Source organism: Bos javanicus, chromosome 6, assembly GCF_032452875.1.
Source record: "Bos javanicus breed banteng chromosome 6, ARS-OSU_banteng_1.0, whole genome shotgun sequence".
NCBI classification, from domain to species: Eukaryota; Metazoa; Chordata; class Mammalia; order Artiodactyla; family Bovidae; genus Bos; species Bos javanicus.
The window spans coordinates 104,094,970-104,114,288 of NC_083873.1; the positions used below are offsets into that span (position 1 = coordinate 104,094,970).

The window sequence follows — 19,319 nt, forward strand, 5'->3', positions numbered from 1 at the left end:
TGGCCAGGGAAGCCTGCTGCAGTCCATGCGGTCGCAAGAGTTGGACACAACTGAGAGACTGAACTGAAGCCATGGAAGCAACCTAAGTATTGGACCTTGAGGGCATTATGCTAAGTGAGAAGTCAGACAGAGAAGGACAGATATTGCACCGTCTCAGTTGTATGTGGAATCTAAAAAAAAAAGCCAAACTTATAGAAACAGAGAGTAGAAAAGTGGTTGCCAGGGGCTAGAAGAGGAGGAAATAGGGAAAGGTTGGTAAGAGGGTACAAACTTTCAACACTAAGATGAATAACATTCAAGGATAATGCAAAGCATGGTGACACTTAGCATAAGGCCCTCCAGGTCCATCCATGTCGCTTCAAATGGCAAGTTTTCATTCTTTTTTTTTTTAAGGCTGAGTGGTATTCCGTTATATAGCTAAACCACATCTTCTTTACCCCTTCATCTGTTGATGGTAGGTTCCCAGATTCCCTGGAGAACCAATACTGACTATTTGGATTTTCCTCCTTCTCCCCTCCCACCTTCCTTCTGACACTTTCTTTTCTCTCTTCACCCCCACATCTCCTTGTCTCCTTCCTCCCTGTCCCTCTTCCTTCCCTCTTAGGGTACTTGACATCCATGTCCCATCGGCTCCCATTACTTTAGGCTGGACAGAAAGTGGTTTCCACCCTCAAGCCCCCTCCCTACTCAGTTCATCAGTATCGTACTAAGGCCCCCACTGGCCAGAGCAGGTGGACAGAATAAGGTGCCCTCAGGGCATGAGTATCCTCTCTTTACACCCCTCCCCCACCTACTGTTTTCCTGAAAGGAGGAGTCTGGTCTCAAGTGTCTCATTTATTTATCAGAAGCTTCCACTCTCTGGACCAGTGCTTCTAAACTTTAACATTTTTATTATGTCCTCAATATAAATACTAAGCTCCCTGAGGCTTGGTTTTCTCATCTGTAAAATGGGGATGATGATAACAAAATATACATCTCAGAGGGCTGTTGGGAGGAGTCAGAGAATTAATACACAAGAAATGGTTACAGCATACTGCCACACAACAATGAGGGCATTTTCTGTAAGCATTGCTCTTAGCAGCATTATCCTGCCAAGGTGTGGCTCCAATCCCTTCTCCAGCTGGGGCCAATCCACCCTGCACCCTCCCATTGCCTCAGTTCTAGTTCTAACAAACAAGTAAATTCAAGTCCAGTTTTAGACTGTGAGTTATGTGAAAGTAGCTGGACATCTGAGTGGTTTCTGCACCCCACACCTGTACAGTTCCAAGCACAGCAGTACCCTTGGGACGGAATTCTGGAATCTTAGAATATAGATGGCTTTTATGTGGTTTCATTTCTCCCACTCTTAAAATTCTTTAATATTTGCATGATGAAAGTAACGCCAGCTCATTATAATAAATCGTAGAATACAAATACATGTTTGAGTTTCTCCTTTCAACATCCTAGGGTCTCCTCTACCTGCCACATAACCACACTGATTCATTTAGCTCCTCCATTCTTTCTTGCTTTTGCTTATGCAAATGTATATCCACATATCACAGGACTTTGGTTTGTTCTTGCAATAAAGAGATCATACTCCATCGATCATTCTAAAAGTCACTTTTGCATTTAATTTGGCTTTGGGATGGAGCACGTGTCTCCAGGTGGCTTTAATAGTTGGCTCAGGCTGAGCATATGAACAAATCATGGCCCATGAAAACTGGGGAGATGATTTTCTAGGGGGTTCAGGAAAGGAAACGTTTTCTTCCTTTTCCTTCCAGAAGCTATCTAAAGTGATATTCTCTGCCTTTGGCTGGTGTGATGTGGGGAAATGACCCCTGCCCCAAACTGTAGAAGCCATTGGGTGCCACAAAGAAAGACAAGCTAAAGATGAAGCCCATTTTTGGAGAAGGCAGAGCTGCAAGGACAGCAGAGAAATGGTACCAAAGCCTGATCAAACCCTGCCTGAAGCCATATTCCACTGGGCTTCAGTTATACGTGCTGAAAAACACGTTGCTTAGGGCGATTTGAGTTGGGCTCCTTGTTGTCTGCCACACACTGTTGGTGTCCTAATTCATGCAGCCACTTACCACAAGATTTCAGCAGGTTATTTCACTCTATAAGCCTCCTAATATTAATAAGTACCTGGTAGGGTAATTGTGAGCATTCAACAGGGTGTTTAGGGACTGAGGATGTGACCTTTGAGCAAAGATCTGAAGAAGAGAGGCAGCAAGCCAGTGGACTTCTGGGGGGAGGAGTGAGGTGGCTGAGGGAACTGGCAGCACCAGGACCTTGCAAGGGCCAGCAAGGAGGCCAGAAGGAGAAAGGGGGAAAGGGCTCAGGTGGCTTTTACCCCAAGCCTGAGGGTTTTGAGAAAGACAGACACAATCCCAGTCATTTGTATCACTTTGGCTTGTGTGTGGATTACTGGGGCAAGACTCAAAGCAGGGAAACTGATTAAGAGGGGAAAAAATGCATCCCTCATTTATGTAAGCTGCTATTGTTTAAGGTTGCGTAAACGGTACAGAATTGGTGCTGAAGTTCATGTTAGTCGTTGAAGAACTTCTGTCGGGGGTGGGGTATGGCTACCCACCCCCCTTTTATAAAAATTTTTTGGATGTGGATCGTTTTTAAAGTCTTTCTTGAATTTGTTACGATGTTGCTTCTATTTTAGGTTTTGCTTTTTTGTCCGTGAAGCTTGTGGGATCTTAGTTCCCTGACCAAAGATTGAATTTGCACCTCCTGAATTGGAAGGTGAGGCCGTAACCACTGGACTGCCAGGAAAGTCCTGCCCTTCCCCCTCCTCGAGCCTGAAGTTCTAGAGACCAGTGACCCATCCACGGTTGGCAGCTGAAACGTGGAGAGCCATGTTTTGTCTCTAGTTTCTTTCCGGTGGGCGCTTCCACCGCCCCTTGTTGCCCCCTTCAGGGTGGAGTCGCCCGGCCCTGTCCTTGTTTCCTCCTGGCCCTCCAGGGTGGAGGCTCTGGGGCAGCTCTGAAGCAGACCTGTCTTCCCAGCAAGTCACCTCCAGCAGGAGTGCCAGACAGCAGAACCCCATTTTTGATTTCCACACCATGCTAGCTGATGAGCTGAAACTTCCTGGTGTGCCTCCTTTACCGGTTGAGTCAAGATGTGGGAAAGTGAAAATTAGTGCCATACGAGGTCTCCTCTGAGTCCCTTCTCAGGAGAACGGAAATTTACTACAAAGTGTGCACATATGAACAGTTTTCGGCTATTTGCTTTCTGTAAATTAAAAACATTCAGCAATCAGTGAGAGAATGAGCCCAGTATACGGTGTGAGATCCATTAGTAAAAGTTTGAATGAGAATCATCCACAATTGCCCTCCCACCCCTGTTTGTGCATCCTGTACTCCAGCCCTGCTCTCTCCTTTCTCTGAACACATGGAAACTCATCACACCTCCAAGACTTTGACACCATTTGGAAAGCTTTGCCCTCTGCCTGGCAGATTTCCATTCATTCTTCAAAACCTGGCCCAAGAGTTGTATTCCTGATGGATGGACATCCAGCCTTTGCTTGATTGCTTCCACTAACAGGAAACTCACTACCATGGGGGGTTGTGTCTCAGTTGACTTGCTCTGCTAAAACAGATTACCATGGACTGGGTGGTGTAAACATCAACATTTATTCCTCAGTATCCGAGCCTGGAAGTCCAAGACCAGAGTCCAGCACGCTAGGGTCCTTGGTTTCTTCCTGGGTTACTTGGCAGGTTTCTTGCTGTATCCTCACATTGTGAGGAGAGAGCAAGCTCCAGCCCCTTCATCCCATTATAGAGCACAAATCCCGTTGTGGGGGCTCCAATCCTTTGACTTCTTCCAAACCCAATTACTTCCTAAAGGCCTCAGCTCCAAAAGCCATCACACTGGGAGTTAAGGCTTCGACATACCAATTTAATTAATTCCATGCACACTTAGTCCATGGAAGACTGACTGGTTTAGGCCTCTCTCCTGGACCCTCCCAACTCCTCTCCATTTTCATTTCCATCCTAGCATCCACTATGCTGTATCTGCTGTGTCTGTCTCCTTGAGACCAGGTATCCTCCCTTGTTCATTTCTATGTCCCCTGTATGTTAGCACTGGCCTGATCTGGAAAAAGTACTTAACAAGTGTTTGTTGACTGGCTGACTTACTGACCAAATAAAAGATGGAATGAAAGAAATATGGTGAGCAAATGCTATCATCTTTCTTCATTATTTACTTCTTAGAGCTATCATGATATTTACAGGATCTGACAACATTCCATTTTTTACTTTTAAGACTACAGCAGCATCAATTTTTCAACCAGATCTTAAATGATGAGACTCAGCCACCATCTCTGTGATTTTGTACTCCCTGGGGTCAGCATCAGGCTCGGCATGTGCATGAAAAGTGTACGGAAGTGAGAAATGGACCATAAAGAAGACTGAGTACCAAAGATTGATGCTTTCAAACTGTGGTGCTGAAGAAGACTCTTGAGAGCCCCTTGGACAGTAAGGAGATCAAACCAGTCAATCCTAAAGGAAATCAACCTTGAATATTCTTTGGAAGGACTGATGCTGAAGCTGAAGCTCCAATATTTTGGTCACTGCTTCGAAGAGCCAACTCACTGGAAAAGACTGATGCTGGGAAAGATTGAAGGCAAGAGAAGGGGGAAGCAGAGGATGAGCTGGTTAGATAGCATCACTGACTCAATAGACATGAGTTTGATCAAACTCCAGAAGAGAGTGAAGGACAGGGAAACCTGGTGTGCTACAGATTATGGGGTTGCAAAGAGTAGGGCACAACATAGTGACTGAACAACAACAACAATCTGTGCATTTGGGGGAAGAGCACTTGAAACTCTACACACTAAGGATGTGTCAGTTATTTGTGCCATGGAACTGGGGGATGGGATGATGGAGATTATACAGGGCTAAAGTTCCATCCACAGTCCCCGCACTGGGAAATAATTACTGATGCACAGAATCAACTCAGCATTACCAGTAGCGGTGACTCCTGCTTTGAAGACTGGTTCCTGCATTTTCCTTGCATATTCCAGGAGGAAGCATCCAAAGCATCCTGGATTTTGCTGTATTTTCACTTGCTTCTCCTGCAGCCACATTGCACCAGTGTCTGTTCCTGCTCCACCATGCTCCCTCCCTTCCCTTCACCCCTCTCAGCTCCTGAAATGAAATTACCTTAACTCTGTATGGATATTTACCAAATGAAGGAGGACAGTGGAGTGATCTCACTGGGACCAACAAGGCCACAGCCTGGGAGAAGATGAGAGTCTGCTTGGGAGGGGATAGTCAACCCAGTGGCAGGCTTTTAGATCTGTCCTCAGAAGCCAAGATTGGACTTCAGGTAGTAGCCATCAGAGGGCGCTAGACCAGAAGTTAGGATGGCAAGAAGGCCCTGCGTAAGAGATGATCTTCTACCACATAATTTTTTTGCCTTGTTTCCCTGAAATTCAGAGTCAAGTCTCATATGAACATCTGTCTCCATCTTAGGTGGTTTACAGGTGTACAACGTGCCTAAGCCAGAGGTCAGAGTGGTGCTGCTGAAAAGATGCAGCTGGATGCCCAAGGATGCTCAAGAGGATGAGAACCCTAGCTGTGGATCCAGCTGCCCCACCCATGGAAGGCCCCAGAGCTCACTGGTAATAAAGCTAATAATATCTACTTCCAAGATGCTGGTGTGATATAACCCTGTGATATAACCCTGGATGCCGATCCTCCCCTTAGGATCATCCTGAACACTTTTCCTTCCTCCCACTTCTCTTCATGGAGATCATACTGAACTTACTTCAGGACAGTGGTAGAAAGAGAGAGAAAGAAGAAGGAAGGAAGGAAAGAAGGAATTGAAGAAAGAAAAGGAAAGGAAGGGAGAGAGAAAGAGAGAGAGAGACGGAGAGAAACAAATCAAATTCTAAGGTACCAGCTTCTTCAGGCTTCATTTGGCTTTACTGCAGTAGGAAGACTGACTGTGTGAAGGCAGGCCTTTGCCTGATGTAGAATGAAATGACCCTCTGATTTTCTTCTGCTTTATTTGCTTTGACTTCCTTCCATTTGTTGGTCATAGGGTAGGAAGGCAGGGCTATCAAAACAATCTGTGTGTTCCCAGATCTCCTGAGACACAAGAGAACAAAAAACTGGGAACAAGAAATGCAACAGGTCTGGGATTTCCTAAGCTCCTAGACTGAGATTTGGGGGAATTCCCAGCTGCAGTCCATGGGGTCATAAAGAGTCAGACACAACTAAGCGACTGAACAACTCAGCTGAGATGAGTTTCAATACCTTCCCCCAGATATACTGTGATTTCATAAAATCTGCCCAGACTTCACATCCTATTTGAGTTGATCCTGCTTAAACACCACCTCACTCAAGGCTTTTGAATGAGCTCAGTAATTCTGTTTCTTTCCCCTTTCTCTACTTCTGTGGCTTTTAATTTAATGTTAAATCACTAGATTTTGGTTAATTAGTTACTAGCATAGCCAAGGCTACCTGACCAATGTGCTCTCCTTCCATATGTATTTTGGTATGTGATTTTACACAATCATGCAAATCACAATGAATCAGATGCAGAGAGGCTTTTAGAACACTTTCTCAGCCATGATCTGCTCTTTGCAAGGACTCTGAGGGGCACTGGGATAGAGATTATCTTTTGACACTTAGTATCCTTTTCCACTCCTTTCTTTCCTGCCCCCTGTATTATAAGGACAAGAAAGAGAGAAACAAAAAAACATGTCTTGACTCTCTTGCAGCTAGGGTTCTGGGCAAGATTTAGATTCTGCCATTCAAATGCATGCTGTTCAAATGCACTCAGGCAAGATTTGGAATGGGGTTTCCCTGGTGGCTCAGACAGTAAAGAATCCACCTGCAATGTGAGAGACCTGGATTTGATCTCTGGGTCAGGAAGATCCCCTGGAGGGGGGCATGGCAACTTACTCCAGTATTCTTGCCTGGAGAATCCCCATGGACAGAGGTGCCTAGCAGGCTTCAGACCATGGGGTCACAAAGAGTCAGCCATGACTGAGTGACTAGCACAGCACAAGGTTTGGAAAAAGAAAGTAAGCCAAGGGAGAAAGCCATTTGAAGGCTGGAGTTACACCATCTCAAGCCAAGGAAGTATGCATGTCACCAAACCAGAAGCTCAGGGACAGAACTGACACCTACCCATCCCTGTTGCCTTCAGAGGGAGCACAGCCCTGCAGACATCTTGACCTTGGATTTCAGTCACCAAGACTGTGAGAAAATACATCTCTGCTCTTGATTGCCTCTCAATTTGTGGGACTTTGTTCCAACACCCCTGGGAAGCTAATACAGGAGGCTATTTATTGGGGGGTCATGAGAGATTCCTTACACAGGGTCTTCAGGACCTTAAGACATCACATTGTACTAGACACTTCCTTCCACTCCCAGCAGTCTTCAGAAAGAATCTCAATACAGCCCTCCCAAGGATCCCAGTGTAGCTTTAAACTGCATTCCTAAGTTTTATCCTTAAACTCTTGGAACCCTATCTAGAATAATGACACTAACTCTTCGTTCCTCAGACTTAGCAGAAATACCTCTACCCCTCAATTTGCCCCAGTGGTTCTCTCCACTTCCATCTCCGCTGTTCCAATCCCTGTATCTCAGGCTTCAGCATCAATACATGCCTTCTGTTAATTTCCTGGACTCTCTTCCTGCCAAGATGGAGATGGCATGGCACACACAGTGTTCTGATGAGGGGGATAGGGGTGTTGCTGCTGCTGGATATTGCCATTTTGGGGAGCACTCATCACAATTATCAACAAATATGTTAGCAACAGATGGAGAGGCAATTCTTCAAAATGAGTCCAGTGAGTGCATGCTCTGAAATATTGTCTATTAATAGAAAACTTGAGGTATAGTAAAGCCAACAGATTAAGAGACAACTGCCATTGAAAAGACAAGCCTGTCATTCATGGTTCCTAAGAGGAGGGGACACGTCATACCATTGGGGGTCACCCCGGGGAAGCATCAGGGTCAGTCATGAGACACAGGGACAAGGGAGAAAATGTGATCAAGAGCTTCTCTGGTGGTTTCTGTGGGAAGGAACAGGAGAGGCAGGGCAAGCAAGCTTAGGACTGGCTAGTCTGAATAATTTCAGGAGTTTGGGAAGAGGCAGGGCAAGCAGGCTTAGGACTGGCTAGTCTGAATAATTTCAGGAGTTTCTGGGGGCACAGGACTGTCCCTGGTCATCTGGATCCTGGCACAGGGAAGCTTAGGGAAAGTGGACGGTGGCCTGGAGTGTGCAAAAGTCAAGCATCCACATACAGGAAAGAGAAGACACAGTGAATACAATGAGAAAACAAATTCACTCTGCTGGTGTGCCTTTACTAAAGATCCTAAAGCTCCAGGTGAGGTTTCTGACCCCCAAGTGTTCATCCCAAGGCCACTGAGAAGAGTGAGTTCTACACTTCATAGCCAGCTGTTCTGAGACCATTGGAGCTTTCTCACTGGCCTTCTAGAATGCTCTGTTGCCCTTCCCAACGCTCTGTTGACTCCATGCATGCTGCAGGATCCAGCAAGCCCTCCCTCCTCCTCCTCTCCAAGCCTCACTGCCCTGGTGTTCCTGCCCAGCTTCACCCTGTCCTGCCCAGCACTGGCCTTGCTGGGTCTGTATCACTCTATCTCTCCTGCAGCCCTGGATACACCTTAGAACCACCTGGTAACTTTAAAAATCCCACTTTCTCCTGCAAGATGAGTCAAATAGGACTTCTAAGTTTGGCCCTTGGAATTGGCACTTTTTATAGTTCCTAGGTGATGTGCAGCCATGGCTGAGAAACACTACCCTAGACTGTGAGGTTCTTGACCACAGAGGCTCTGTGTCCTTCGGTCACCTGGCACAATGCCTGGCCTACAGCAGGTCTGCAAAATGATGGAGTCACTTTTTTGCATACAGAAGAGGAAAAAGCTACAGCTGTCTCTTGGTATCTTCAAGAGACTAGAGTCAGGACTCCCACTGATACCAAAGTCTTTGGATGTTAAAATCCCATGTATAAAGTGGTGTAGAATTTACCACTTGGGCACACCTGCCCAAGTTTTTTCAACTTTTAATACCTAATACAATGCAAATGCTATGTAAATAGTCATAAATACAATGTATATGTTATATAAATAGTTGCCAGCAGTGAATTCAAGTTTTGCTTTTTGACACTTTTTGGAATTTTTTTCCCCAAATGTTTTTTGATCTGAGATTGGCTGAATCTGAGAATGTGGACCCCTCAGATGCAGAAAGCTAACAGTATACCATCAGTAAATTTGAACAAGAGTCTTCAGTGACACTCAGGGCAAAATGCAAACACTGCCCTTCTGTCTCTGACTCCCAGTTTTTTGCCCATTTTGAGGGAAGTCAAACTCCAATACTTTGGCCACTTGATGCACAGAGCTGATTCATTTGAAAAGACCCTGATGCTGGGAAAGATTGAGGGCAGAAGGAGAAGGGAATGGCAGAGGATGAGATGGTTGGATGGCATCACCGACTCAATGGACATGAGTTTGGGTAAACTCCAGGAGTTGGTGATGGACAGAGAGGCCTGGTGTGCTGTGGTCTATGGGGTCACAAAGAGTCAGACATGACTGAGTGACTGGACTGAACTGAAAGCTCCCCAGTGATGCTTTCAAACTGTGGTGCTGGAGAAGACTCTTGAGAGTCCCTCAGACAGCAAGTCCCTCAGACAGCAAGCCAAAAGGAAAGAGTCAATCCTAAAGGAAACCAACCCTGAGTATTCATTGGAAGGACTGATGTTGAAGCTGAAGCTTCAAAACTCTAGCCACCTGATGTGGAGAGCGGACTCATTGGAAAATATCCTGATGCTGGGAAAGACTGAAGGCAAAAGGAGAAAGGGACCGCAGAGGATGAGATGGTTGGATGACATCACCAACTCAATGAAGATGAGTTTGAGCAAGCTCTGGGAGATAGTGATGGACAGGGAAATCCTGGAATGCTGCAGTCCATGGGGGTCTCAAAGAGTTGGACACAACTGAGCAACTGAACAAAAATAACAAGTTCCACATGTGTTAAAGACCACCACCCCTACTTGTGCTAGTGACTCTTCCTTTTCTATGAGCATCTTACAGATGATTGCATTAATCTCTGCAATTCTTCCCTCCTCTTGGGATCCATCCTTCTTGGGATGCAACTTGGCAGTGCCCAACCCCCCAGTTGGTTGGGTCTTGTGACTTTCTTTGCCCACTGAGATGGCAGCAAATGTGACAGAGGTGGAGGCTGAGTGACTGGACTTTCCCTGCTCCTTCTCCTGCTCTGGCAATGCAAGGTCACATGGGGCTGACCTGCCAGAGGATGACCCATGAGCCGCTGGGCTGAGCTGTCTAGTCCATGAACCAAAGTCATGGTGTACCAGCAAGCAGCCAGGTGAACCCCAGACATGGCAGTGAGCACAGCCAATGTCACTGCAGCTGCCTAGCTGACCCTGTTGGACCTCAGTCTTAGGAGCAAGCCCTGCCTATGAAAGCTTCAGAGACCTGTGAGCTTAATTGGATGCATGTTTGTGCCATTATATTCACGTGGTTATTCATCACCCAGCATCACTGTACCAAGAGAAAATTAAATGCAATCCCTTCCCCCTACAGTTTAAATTCCCTATTTCCTCAAGCACTTTGCCCTCAGCCCTAAAGCACACTCAGCTCTTCTCCTCATACAACTCTAGTATGCTACCTCTTCCTTCAACTTCCTTTAACCTCCAGGAATGGTCTTCTTCGGGCTTCCCAGGTGGTGTTAGTGGTTAAGAACCTGCCTGCCAGTGCAGGAGACATAAGAGACATGGGTTCGATCCCTGGGTCAGGAAGCTCCCCTGGAGGAGGGTATGGCATCCCACCCCAGTATTCTTGCCTGGAGAATCCCATGGACAGAGGAGCCTGGCGGGCTACAGTCCATAGTGTCTCAAAGAGTCGGACACGACTGAGCGACCTAGGATGCATATGCTATCTCTCTGCTTTTGCTGTTAGCCAAGAGAACCCAATCTCAAAGGAGAATTAGGACCCATTCTAGGAGATGAATCCAGCCTGGCGGACAAGAAAGCAGGGCAGACACTGGGGGAGCAAAGTCTTCCATAAGTCTTGGATTTTGTGTAACCAGCAGATCTTGAACATTTTTAATAAAAATATAAATGCAGTTATTTAATTATGCTTATGCTTCATTGTAAACACAGCAACCAACTTGTTCTCTGAGAAAACATTTAATGAGATTCATCAGCAAACTCTTTAAATAGGAACACACAGTTAACTGTTTTGTAAACTTTTTTTAATGCAGTTAACAAAAGGCTAAGGAGATCTGTGAAGAAGGCTGAACGCCGAAGAATTGATGCTTTTGAACTGTGGTGTTGGAGAAGACTCTTGAGAGTCCCTTGGGCTTCAAGGAGATCCAACCAGTCCATTCTGAAGGAGATCAGCCCTGGGATTTCTTTGGAGGGAATGATGCTGAAGCTGAAACTCCAGTACTTTGGCCATCTCATGTGAAGAGTTGACTCATTGGAAAAGAGTCTGATGCTGGGAGGGATTGGGGGTAGGAGGAGAAGGGGAGGACAGAGGATGAGATGGCTGGATGGCATCACTGACTCAATGGATGTGAGTCTGAGTGAACTCCGGGAGTTGGTGATGGACAGGGAGGCCTGGCGTGCTGTGATTCATGGGGTCGCAAAGAGTCGGACACGATTGAGCGACTGAACTGAACTGAAGGAGATCGAATGTACAGAATGGTGATTATAACTAATAATACTGTATTGTGGAGTTGAAATTTGCCAAGAAGGTAGATCTTAAATGTTCTCACTATTCACACAGTAAAAATGCAACTATGTAGATATATTCCTAAGTATTTTATTCTTTCCGTTGCAATGGTGAATGGAATTGTTTCCTTAATTTCTCTTTCTGTTTTCTCATTAGTGTATAGGAATTCAAGGGATTTCTGTGTGTTGATTTTATATCCTGCAACTTTACTATAGTCATTGATTAGTTCTAGTAATTTTGTGGTGGAGTCTTTAGGGTTTTCTATGTAGAGGATCATGTCATCTGCAAATAGTGAGAGTTTTACTTCTTCTTTTCCAATTTGGATTCCTTTTATTTCTTTTTCTGCTCTGATTGCTGTGGCCAAAACTTCCAAAACTATGTTGAATAGTAATGGTGAAAGTGGGCACCCTTGTCTTGTTCCTGTCTTTAGAGGAAATGCTTTCAATTTTGCACTATTGAGGATAATGTTTGCTGTGGGCTTGTCATATATAGCTTTTATTATGTTGAGGTATGTTCCTTCTATTCCTGCTTTCTGGAGAGTTTTTATCATAAATGGATGTTGAATTTTGTCAAAGGCTTTCTCTGCATCTATTGAGATAATCATATGGTTTTTATTTTTCAATTTGTTAATGTGGTGTATTACATTGATTGATTTGCGGATATTGAAGAATTCTTGCATCCCTGGGAGAAAGCCCACTTGGTCATGGTGTATGATCTTTTTAATGTGTTGTTGGATTCTGATTGCTAGAATTTTGTTAAGGATTTTTGCATCTATGTTCATCAGTGATATTGGCCTGTAGTTTTCTTTTTTTGTGGCATCTTTGTCAGGTTTTGGTATTAGGGTGATGGTGGCCTCATAGAATGAGTTTGGAAGTTTACCTCCCTCTGCAATTTTCTGGAAGAGTTTGAGCAGGATAGGTGTTATCTCTTCTCTAAATTTTTGGTAGAATTCAGCGGTGAAGCCATCTGGACATGGGCTTTTGTTTGCTGGAAGATTTTTGATTACAGTTTCAATTTCCGTGCTTGTCATGGGTCTGTTAAGATTTTCTATTTCTTCCTGGTCCAGTTTTGGAAAGTTGTACTTTTCTAAGAATTTGTCCATTTCTTCCACGTTGTCCATTTTATTGGCATATAATTGTTGATAGTAGTCTCTTATGATCCTTTGTATTTCTGTGTTGTCTGTTGTGATCTCTCCATTTTCGTTTCTAATTTTATTGATTTGATTTTTCTCCCTTTGTTTGTTGATGAGTCTGGCTAATGGTTTGTCAATTTTATTTATCCTTTCAAAGAACCAGCTTTTGGTTTTGTTGATTTTTGCTATGGTCTCTTTTGTTTCTTTTGCATTTATTTCTGCTCTAATTTTTAAGATTTCTTTCCTTCTACTAACCCTGGGGTTCTTCATTTCTTCCTTTTCTAGTTGCTTTAGGTGTAGAGTTAGGTTATTTATTTGACTTTTTTCTTGTTTCTTGAGGTGTGCCTGTATTGCTATGAACTTTCCCCTTAGGACTGCTTTTACTGTGTACTAAAGACCTATACATAGAAAACTATAAAACACTAGTGAAAGAAATCAAAGAGGACACTAATAGATGGAGAAATATACCATGTTCATGGATTGGAAGAATCAATATAGTGAAAATGAGTATACTACCCAAAGCAATTTATAGATTCAATGCAATCCCTATCAAGCTACCAACAGTATTCTTCACAGAGCTAGAACAAATAATTTCACAATTTGTATGGAAATACAAAAAACCTCGAATAGCCAAAGCGATCTTGAGAAAGAAGAATGGAACTGGAGGAATCAACCTACCTGACTTCAGGCTCTACTACAAAGCCACAGTTATCAAGACAGTATGGTACTGGCACAAAGACAGAAATATAGATCAATGGAACAAAATAGAAAGCCCATAGATAAATCCATGCACATATGGATACCTTATCTTTGACAAAGGAGGCAAGAATATACAATGGATTAAAGACAATCTCTTTAACAAGTGGTGCTGGGAAATCTGGTCAACCACTTGTAAAAGAATGAAACTAGAACACTTTCTAACACCATACACAAAAATAAACTCAAAATGGATTAAAGATCTAAATGTAATACCAGAAACTATAAAACTCCTAGAGGAGAACATAGGCAAAACACTCTCTGACATACATCACAGCAGGATCCTCTATGACCCACCTCCCAGAATATTGGAAATAAACGCAAAAATAAACAAATGGGACCTAATTAACCTTAAAAGCTTCTGCACATCAAAGGAAACTATTAGCAAGGTGAAAAGACAGCCTTCAGAATGGGAGAAAATAATAGCAAATGAAGCAACTGACAAACAACTAATCTCAAAAATATCCAAGCAACTCCTACAGCTCAACTCCAGAAAAATAAATGACCCAATCAAAAAATGGGCCAAAGAACTAAATAGACATTTCTCCAAAGAAGACATACAGATGGCTAACAAACACATGAAAAGATGCTCAACATCACTCATTATCAGAGAAATGCAAATCAAAACCACATTGAGGTACCATCTCACACCAGTCAGGATGGCTACGATCCAAAAGTCTACAAATAATAAATGCTGGAGAGGGTGTGGAGGAAAGGGAACCCTCTTAACCTGTTGGTGGGAATGCAAACTAGTACAGCCACTATGGAGAACAGTGTGGAGATTCCTTAAAAAACTGGAAATAGAACTGCCTTATGATCCAGCAATCCCACTGCTGGGCATACACACTGAGGAAACCAGAAGGGAAAGAGACACGTGTACCCCAATGTTCATCGCAGCACTGTTTATAGTAGCCAGGACATGGAAGCAACCTAGATGTCCATCAGCAGATGAATGGATAAGAAAGTGGTGGTACATATACACAATGGAATATTACTCAGCCATTAAAAAGAATACATTTGAATCAGTTCTAATGAGGTGGATGAAACTGGAGCCTATTATACAGAATGAAGTAAGCCAGAAAGAAAAACACCAGTATACTAACGCATATATATGGAATTTAGAAAGATGGTAACAATAACCCTGTGTACGAGACAGCAAAAGAAACACTGATGTATAGAATAGTCTTATGGACTCTGTTGGAGGGGGAAAGGGTGGGAAGATTCGGGAGAATGGCATTGAAACATGTAAAATATCATGTATGAAACGAGTTGCCAGTCCAGGTTCGATGCACGATACTGGATGCTTGGGGCTGGTGCGCTGGGACGACCCAGGGGGATGGTGTGGGGAGGGAGGAGGGAGGAGGGTTCAGGATGGGGAACACATGTATACCTGTGGCGGATTCATTTTGATATTTGGCAAAACTAATACAATTATGTAAAGTTTAAAAATAAAATAAAATTTTAAAAAAATGCAACTATGAGTGGTGATGGATATTACCAGTTGATTGTGGAGCTGATTTCACAATGTATATGTGTATTAAATCATCATGTTGTACACCTTTTAAAAATCACATTGTACAACATATTGTTCTACATATATACAGTTTTTATTTTCCAGTAATACCTCAATAGAGCTGGAGGGAAAAGAAAGGCAACAATGACTAAGAAAGGAAAAAAAGAAAAGCTAATGAGATTCTATCTGCTGTCATAAATCAGAGAAAGGAAAACCATGGTCACAGCCTCCTCTCCTGTCCTTCTCTCCTGGGGAGACTTGTGTTTTCTGAGAATCTCTGCTCCTAATTTTCCTTCTGCACTTTCTGAAAAGGCACCCACTGGATGCTAAAGATGAAGGAGGGGAGGGTATCAGCCACTCACTCCTTAGTGTGTTAGTGTTCAGTGCTCTGTTCCCATACCAAGCTTGATAAAATAGGATCTTAGAGAAGAGAGACAAGGGTCCAGTAAGAGGTGCTTGGGGAGTGTGTGGAATGTTGCAAAACTATAGCACAGGGTCAGGACATTGTATAAGTGGGTGGTGAAGGACAAGGTGACTGCAGCGATGAAATTAAAAGACATTTACTCCTTGGCAGGAAAGTTATGACCAACCTAGATAGCATATTCAAAAGCAGAGACATTACTTTGCCAACAAAGGTCCGTCTAGTCAAGGCTATGGTTTTTCCTGTGGAAACATATGGATGTGAGAGTTGGACTGTGAAGAAGGCTGAGTGCCAAAGAATTAACGCTTTTGAACTGTGGTGTTGGAGAAGACTCTTGAGAGTCCCTTGGACTGCAAGGAGATCCAACCAGTCCATTCTAAAGGAGATCAGCCCTGGGATTTCTTTGGAAGAAATGATGCTAAAGCTGAAACTCCAGTACTTTGGCCACCTCATGTGAAGAGTTGACTCATTGGAAAAGACTCTGATGCTGGGAGGGATGGGGGCAGGAGGAGAAGGGGACGACAGAGGATGAGATGGCTGGATGGCATCACTGACTCGATGGACGTGAGTCTCAGTGAACTCCGGGAGTTGGTGATGGACAGGGAGGCCTGGTGTGCTGTGATTCATGGGGTCGCAAAGAGTCGGACACGACTGAGTGACTGAACTGAACTGAACTGAAGGACAGGGTGTGGTGTTGGAGAAGACTCTTGAGAGTCCCTTGGACTGCAAGGAGATCCAACCAGTCCATCCTAAAGGAGACCAGTCCTGGAACTGAACTGACTGACAGGGAGGAAATATGAAAAATGCGAAAGGGCTGAGGTGGAGAGGTGAGGCCGAGTGCAGAAGGGGAGGAAGGAAAGGATGGATGCAGATCCAGGAACTCAGGAGCGAGGGAACGCAGAGAAGGTGGTGTGAGCTGTGGCCCGAGGCTAGGCTGTAGCGTCGGGCAGGAACTGTGGCATCAGGCAGGCCCAGCTACCCCACAGGCTCCCTGAATCTCCTTTCTTCGTAGATGAAGCAGCTGAATTATTCCTATTGCCTGGTGTTCCTGTCTTGATTTTGCTTTCCAGAAGGAAAGCTGCCCAGGGTCTGAAAGGTCTTTGTCCCAAAGTCTCTCTCAGTCAGTAGGCAGGGCTCCGAGGATTCCAGCCAGAACCCTGCTTCCCAGGCCCCTGGCTTCCAGGACAGCCCTGCCAGGGGTCCTGCATCACTCAGCCTGGGCCTCCGCTTGCCTCCACCTCACCTGCTTCCATGGTCTGAGCAGAGAAAGGATAGGGGAGGCCGAGTCCTATAAGCTAACACAGCCCTCATGAGCACCTCTTATGTCTCGGTGCTGGGAGCCCTCACTGTCCCGTCTTACACCTTCACGGCCCTGCCAGGTGGTATTACTTCTGCTATGTAACCTGCCCAAAGACACACAGCTAGTTGGGGGACCAGTTGAGACTCGGGTCTGGGGTTCCTGACTTTTACATACAAACTGGGGCCCTGATTTGCATCCTCAGCTCTGCCCAGTTTTCCCTGGCATCCTGAGGTTGTCCTTGCTCTTTCATCAGGAGTCCAGGGATTTCAACTCACTGCCCCAAGGTATGTGGTCTGGTTTTAGCCTCTGGCAGGAGATTGGAGCGCTGAGGGTCCCATCCACCATTCCCATTCTGCCTCCCAATACCAAAGGGTTTACACAGTGAGGTAGGATTCCCTGAGACACACGAGTCCTAGAGAGGCTTCGAGCCACAGCATCAGCCTGCGTGGAGTTGGGGAGGGAGGTCTAGCACAGTTGTGTGGAAGAGTCGACAGATTCATCTCTGGATGATTCAGCAGCATCTCATGGATTTTTCCCCACCTGCTCACTCCAGCCCACCCTCCCCCAAACCCTTGAGGGATTAGTTCCTGAAAGAACATCAGTGAATTAAGTCTTCAAGTCCACCATGATTGGACTTGGCTTTACAGCCAACAGCGGCTATATATCGGCAGCTATAAAGGTGCCATTGGCATGGACTGCAGTGGACTGTCAATCATTGCTGGGTTGTACCCTGGACTCATGGTCCTAACTTGGTTGGATACCACATGCCGGAGGTTGACTCAGAACTCCAAGGCCCAGGTTCTCTAAAGCAGGGTCTGTCCTCTGCTTCTTACCAAGCCTCCCAGGGGATTCTGATAAGACCAGAGTCAGAAAGCCACTGACAGGGAACTATCTCCATAGACCAGCAGTGTCAGGCTCAACTGGGAGCAGTGAGAAATGCAGAGTCCCAGATCCAACTCAATCTACTGAATCAGTTTAAGAATCTGCCCTGACTCCTCATGAAAGCTTGAGAAGCCCGGGTGAGGAAAGGCTTTAGCAGATTACTGATGATTGATGTCTAGCTCACCAAGCATACTCTATCTCACTTGATCCCATGACAATTAGGAAGGTGGGTACCATTTTGTCTGTTTTACTGAAGAAGACATGGAGGCTTTGAGAGGTGAGTGTGAGTGACTTTTCTGAAGCCCTTAGGTTCACAGGTTGGGGGGCAGGGGTGGGAGACTCAGAGCCTCCACCCCTGTATCCCATTCCCACTTCTGCCCTGTCATTCTCACACCAGGATGTGGACAATGATGTCTTCGGATGTGAAACCTTCAGACACGTTGGACTCGACTCACCACGGCAGGACACAGACCAGAAACTTACAAAGGTGTCTGTTCACCAGGATTGAAACAAAAAAGGCTTTCTAGTCAACCCCAAAATACAACTCACCAGGACCCGCCCCCCGCACCCACCCAGATTCCCAGAGCCTCAAAATTGCCACTGAAACAGTCTCTAGAAAGCATTCATAACAGGCTTACCATGTTCGTCCAGCAATATGTTGTCTGGCTTGATGTCTCTGCAAGAGAAAACAGAGAAGCTGAAAATATGATTCCTTGAGTGCATGGAGGAGCACATGTCAAACACGACAGCTGTGGACAGATACCTGACAACAGCCAGTGTGCTTGTATCTCCCCCAGCGTGAAGGCTCAGACAGCAAGCAGGACGGTTATTATTATTACGAAAGCAGAGCCCCATGCTCTTACTTTTCTCTTCCTGGAACTGCAAGTGGATTGTGTGAGTATGTTTTTTCCTGAATTTTTAATGATGTCTGGCCAGTTGACTCCCAGGAGTGACTGCTCACTGAGCCCTGGGTCTCTTCGGTGGGTACAGACAATTTTGCTTCCTGGTGGAATTTAGCCCTCCCTCCTTGGTAGGTACTAACCTCCCAGGTTTAATGTCCTTTGTTCCATAGACCTGGGAATTGCAGCTCTAGGAGGGTCAGTAACTTGTCCGGGTCAGAGATGGACCACAGCCTCTGCTAGTTTTTGTATGATCTCAGGAGATGGGACATTTATTATACAGAAGTGAACGGAGCATGCATTTCTAAAATCTGTGATTTTAATATGGAGCTTCAGAAAGCACATGCATGTTCATGATGAGTACATCAGGGTTGAAGGTGTCAATTGAGTTTCTTGAAAGATCACACCCAGCAATCAACCAGTTTTTGCAGTTTGTGAGCTTAGGAGGTTTTCTACATTTTTAAAGGATTGTAAAAAGCAAAACAAGACACACACGTAGCACACGAAGCAAAAATGAAAAGAAATGTATCACACACACTGATGTGGCCCTCAAAATCTGAAATAGTTATTATCTGGTCCTTTTAGAAGGTTGCTGGTCCGGTTTAGGGCTTCCCTGGTGGCTCAGATGGTAAAAAAAAATCTGCCTGTAATACGAGAGACCCAGGTTTGATCCCTGGGTCAAGAAGATCCCCT

The 19,319-nt window shown here is 44.9% G+C and overlaps 1 protein-coding gene across 3 annotated transcripts in view; it reads right to left on the minus strand.

Moving 5' to 3' along the window:
• The window catches only part of STK32B (serine/threonine kinase 32B), a 404,174-nt gene that overhangs the window by 69,718 nt on the left and 315,137 nt on the right, over positions 1–19,319 (minus strand). For all 3 annotated transcript variants that reach the window (XM_061420791.1, XM_061420790.1, XM_061420792.1), the window contains one exon: positions 18,366–18,403. In XM_061420791.1, the coding sequence (XP_061276775.1) occupies positions 18,366–18,403 (38 nt within the window). The remainder of the gene's footprint in view (positions 1–18,365; positions 18,404–19,319) is intronic.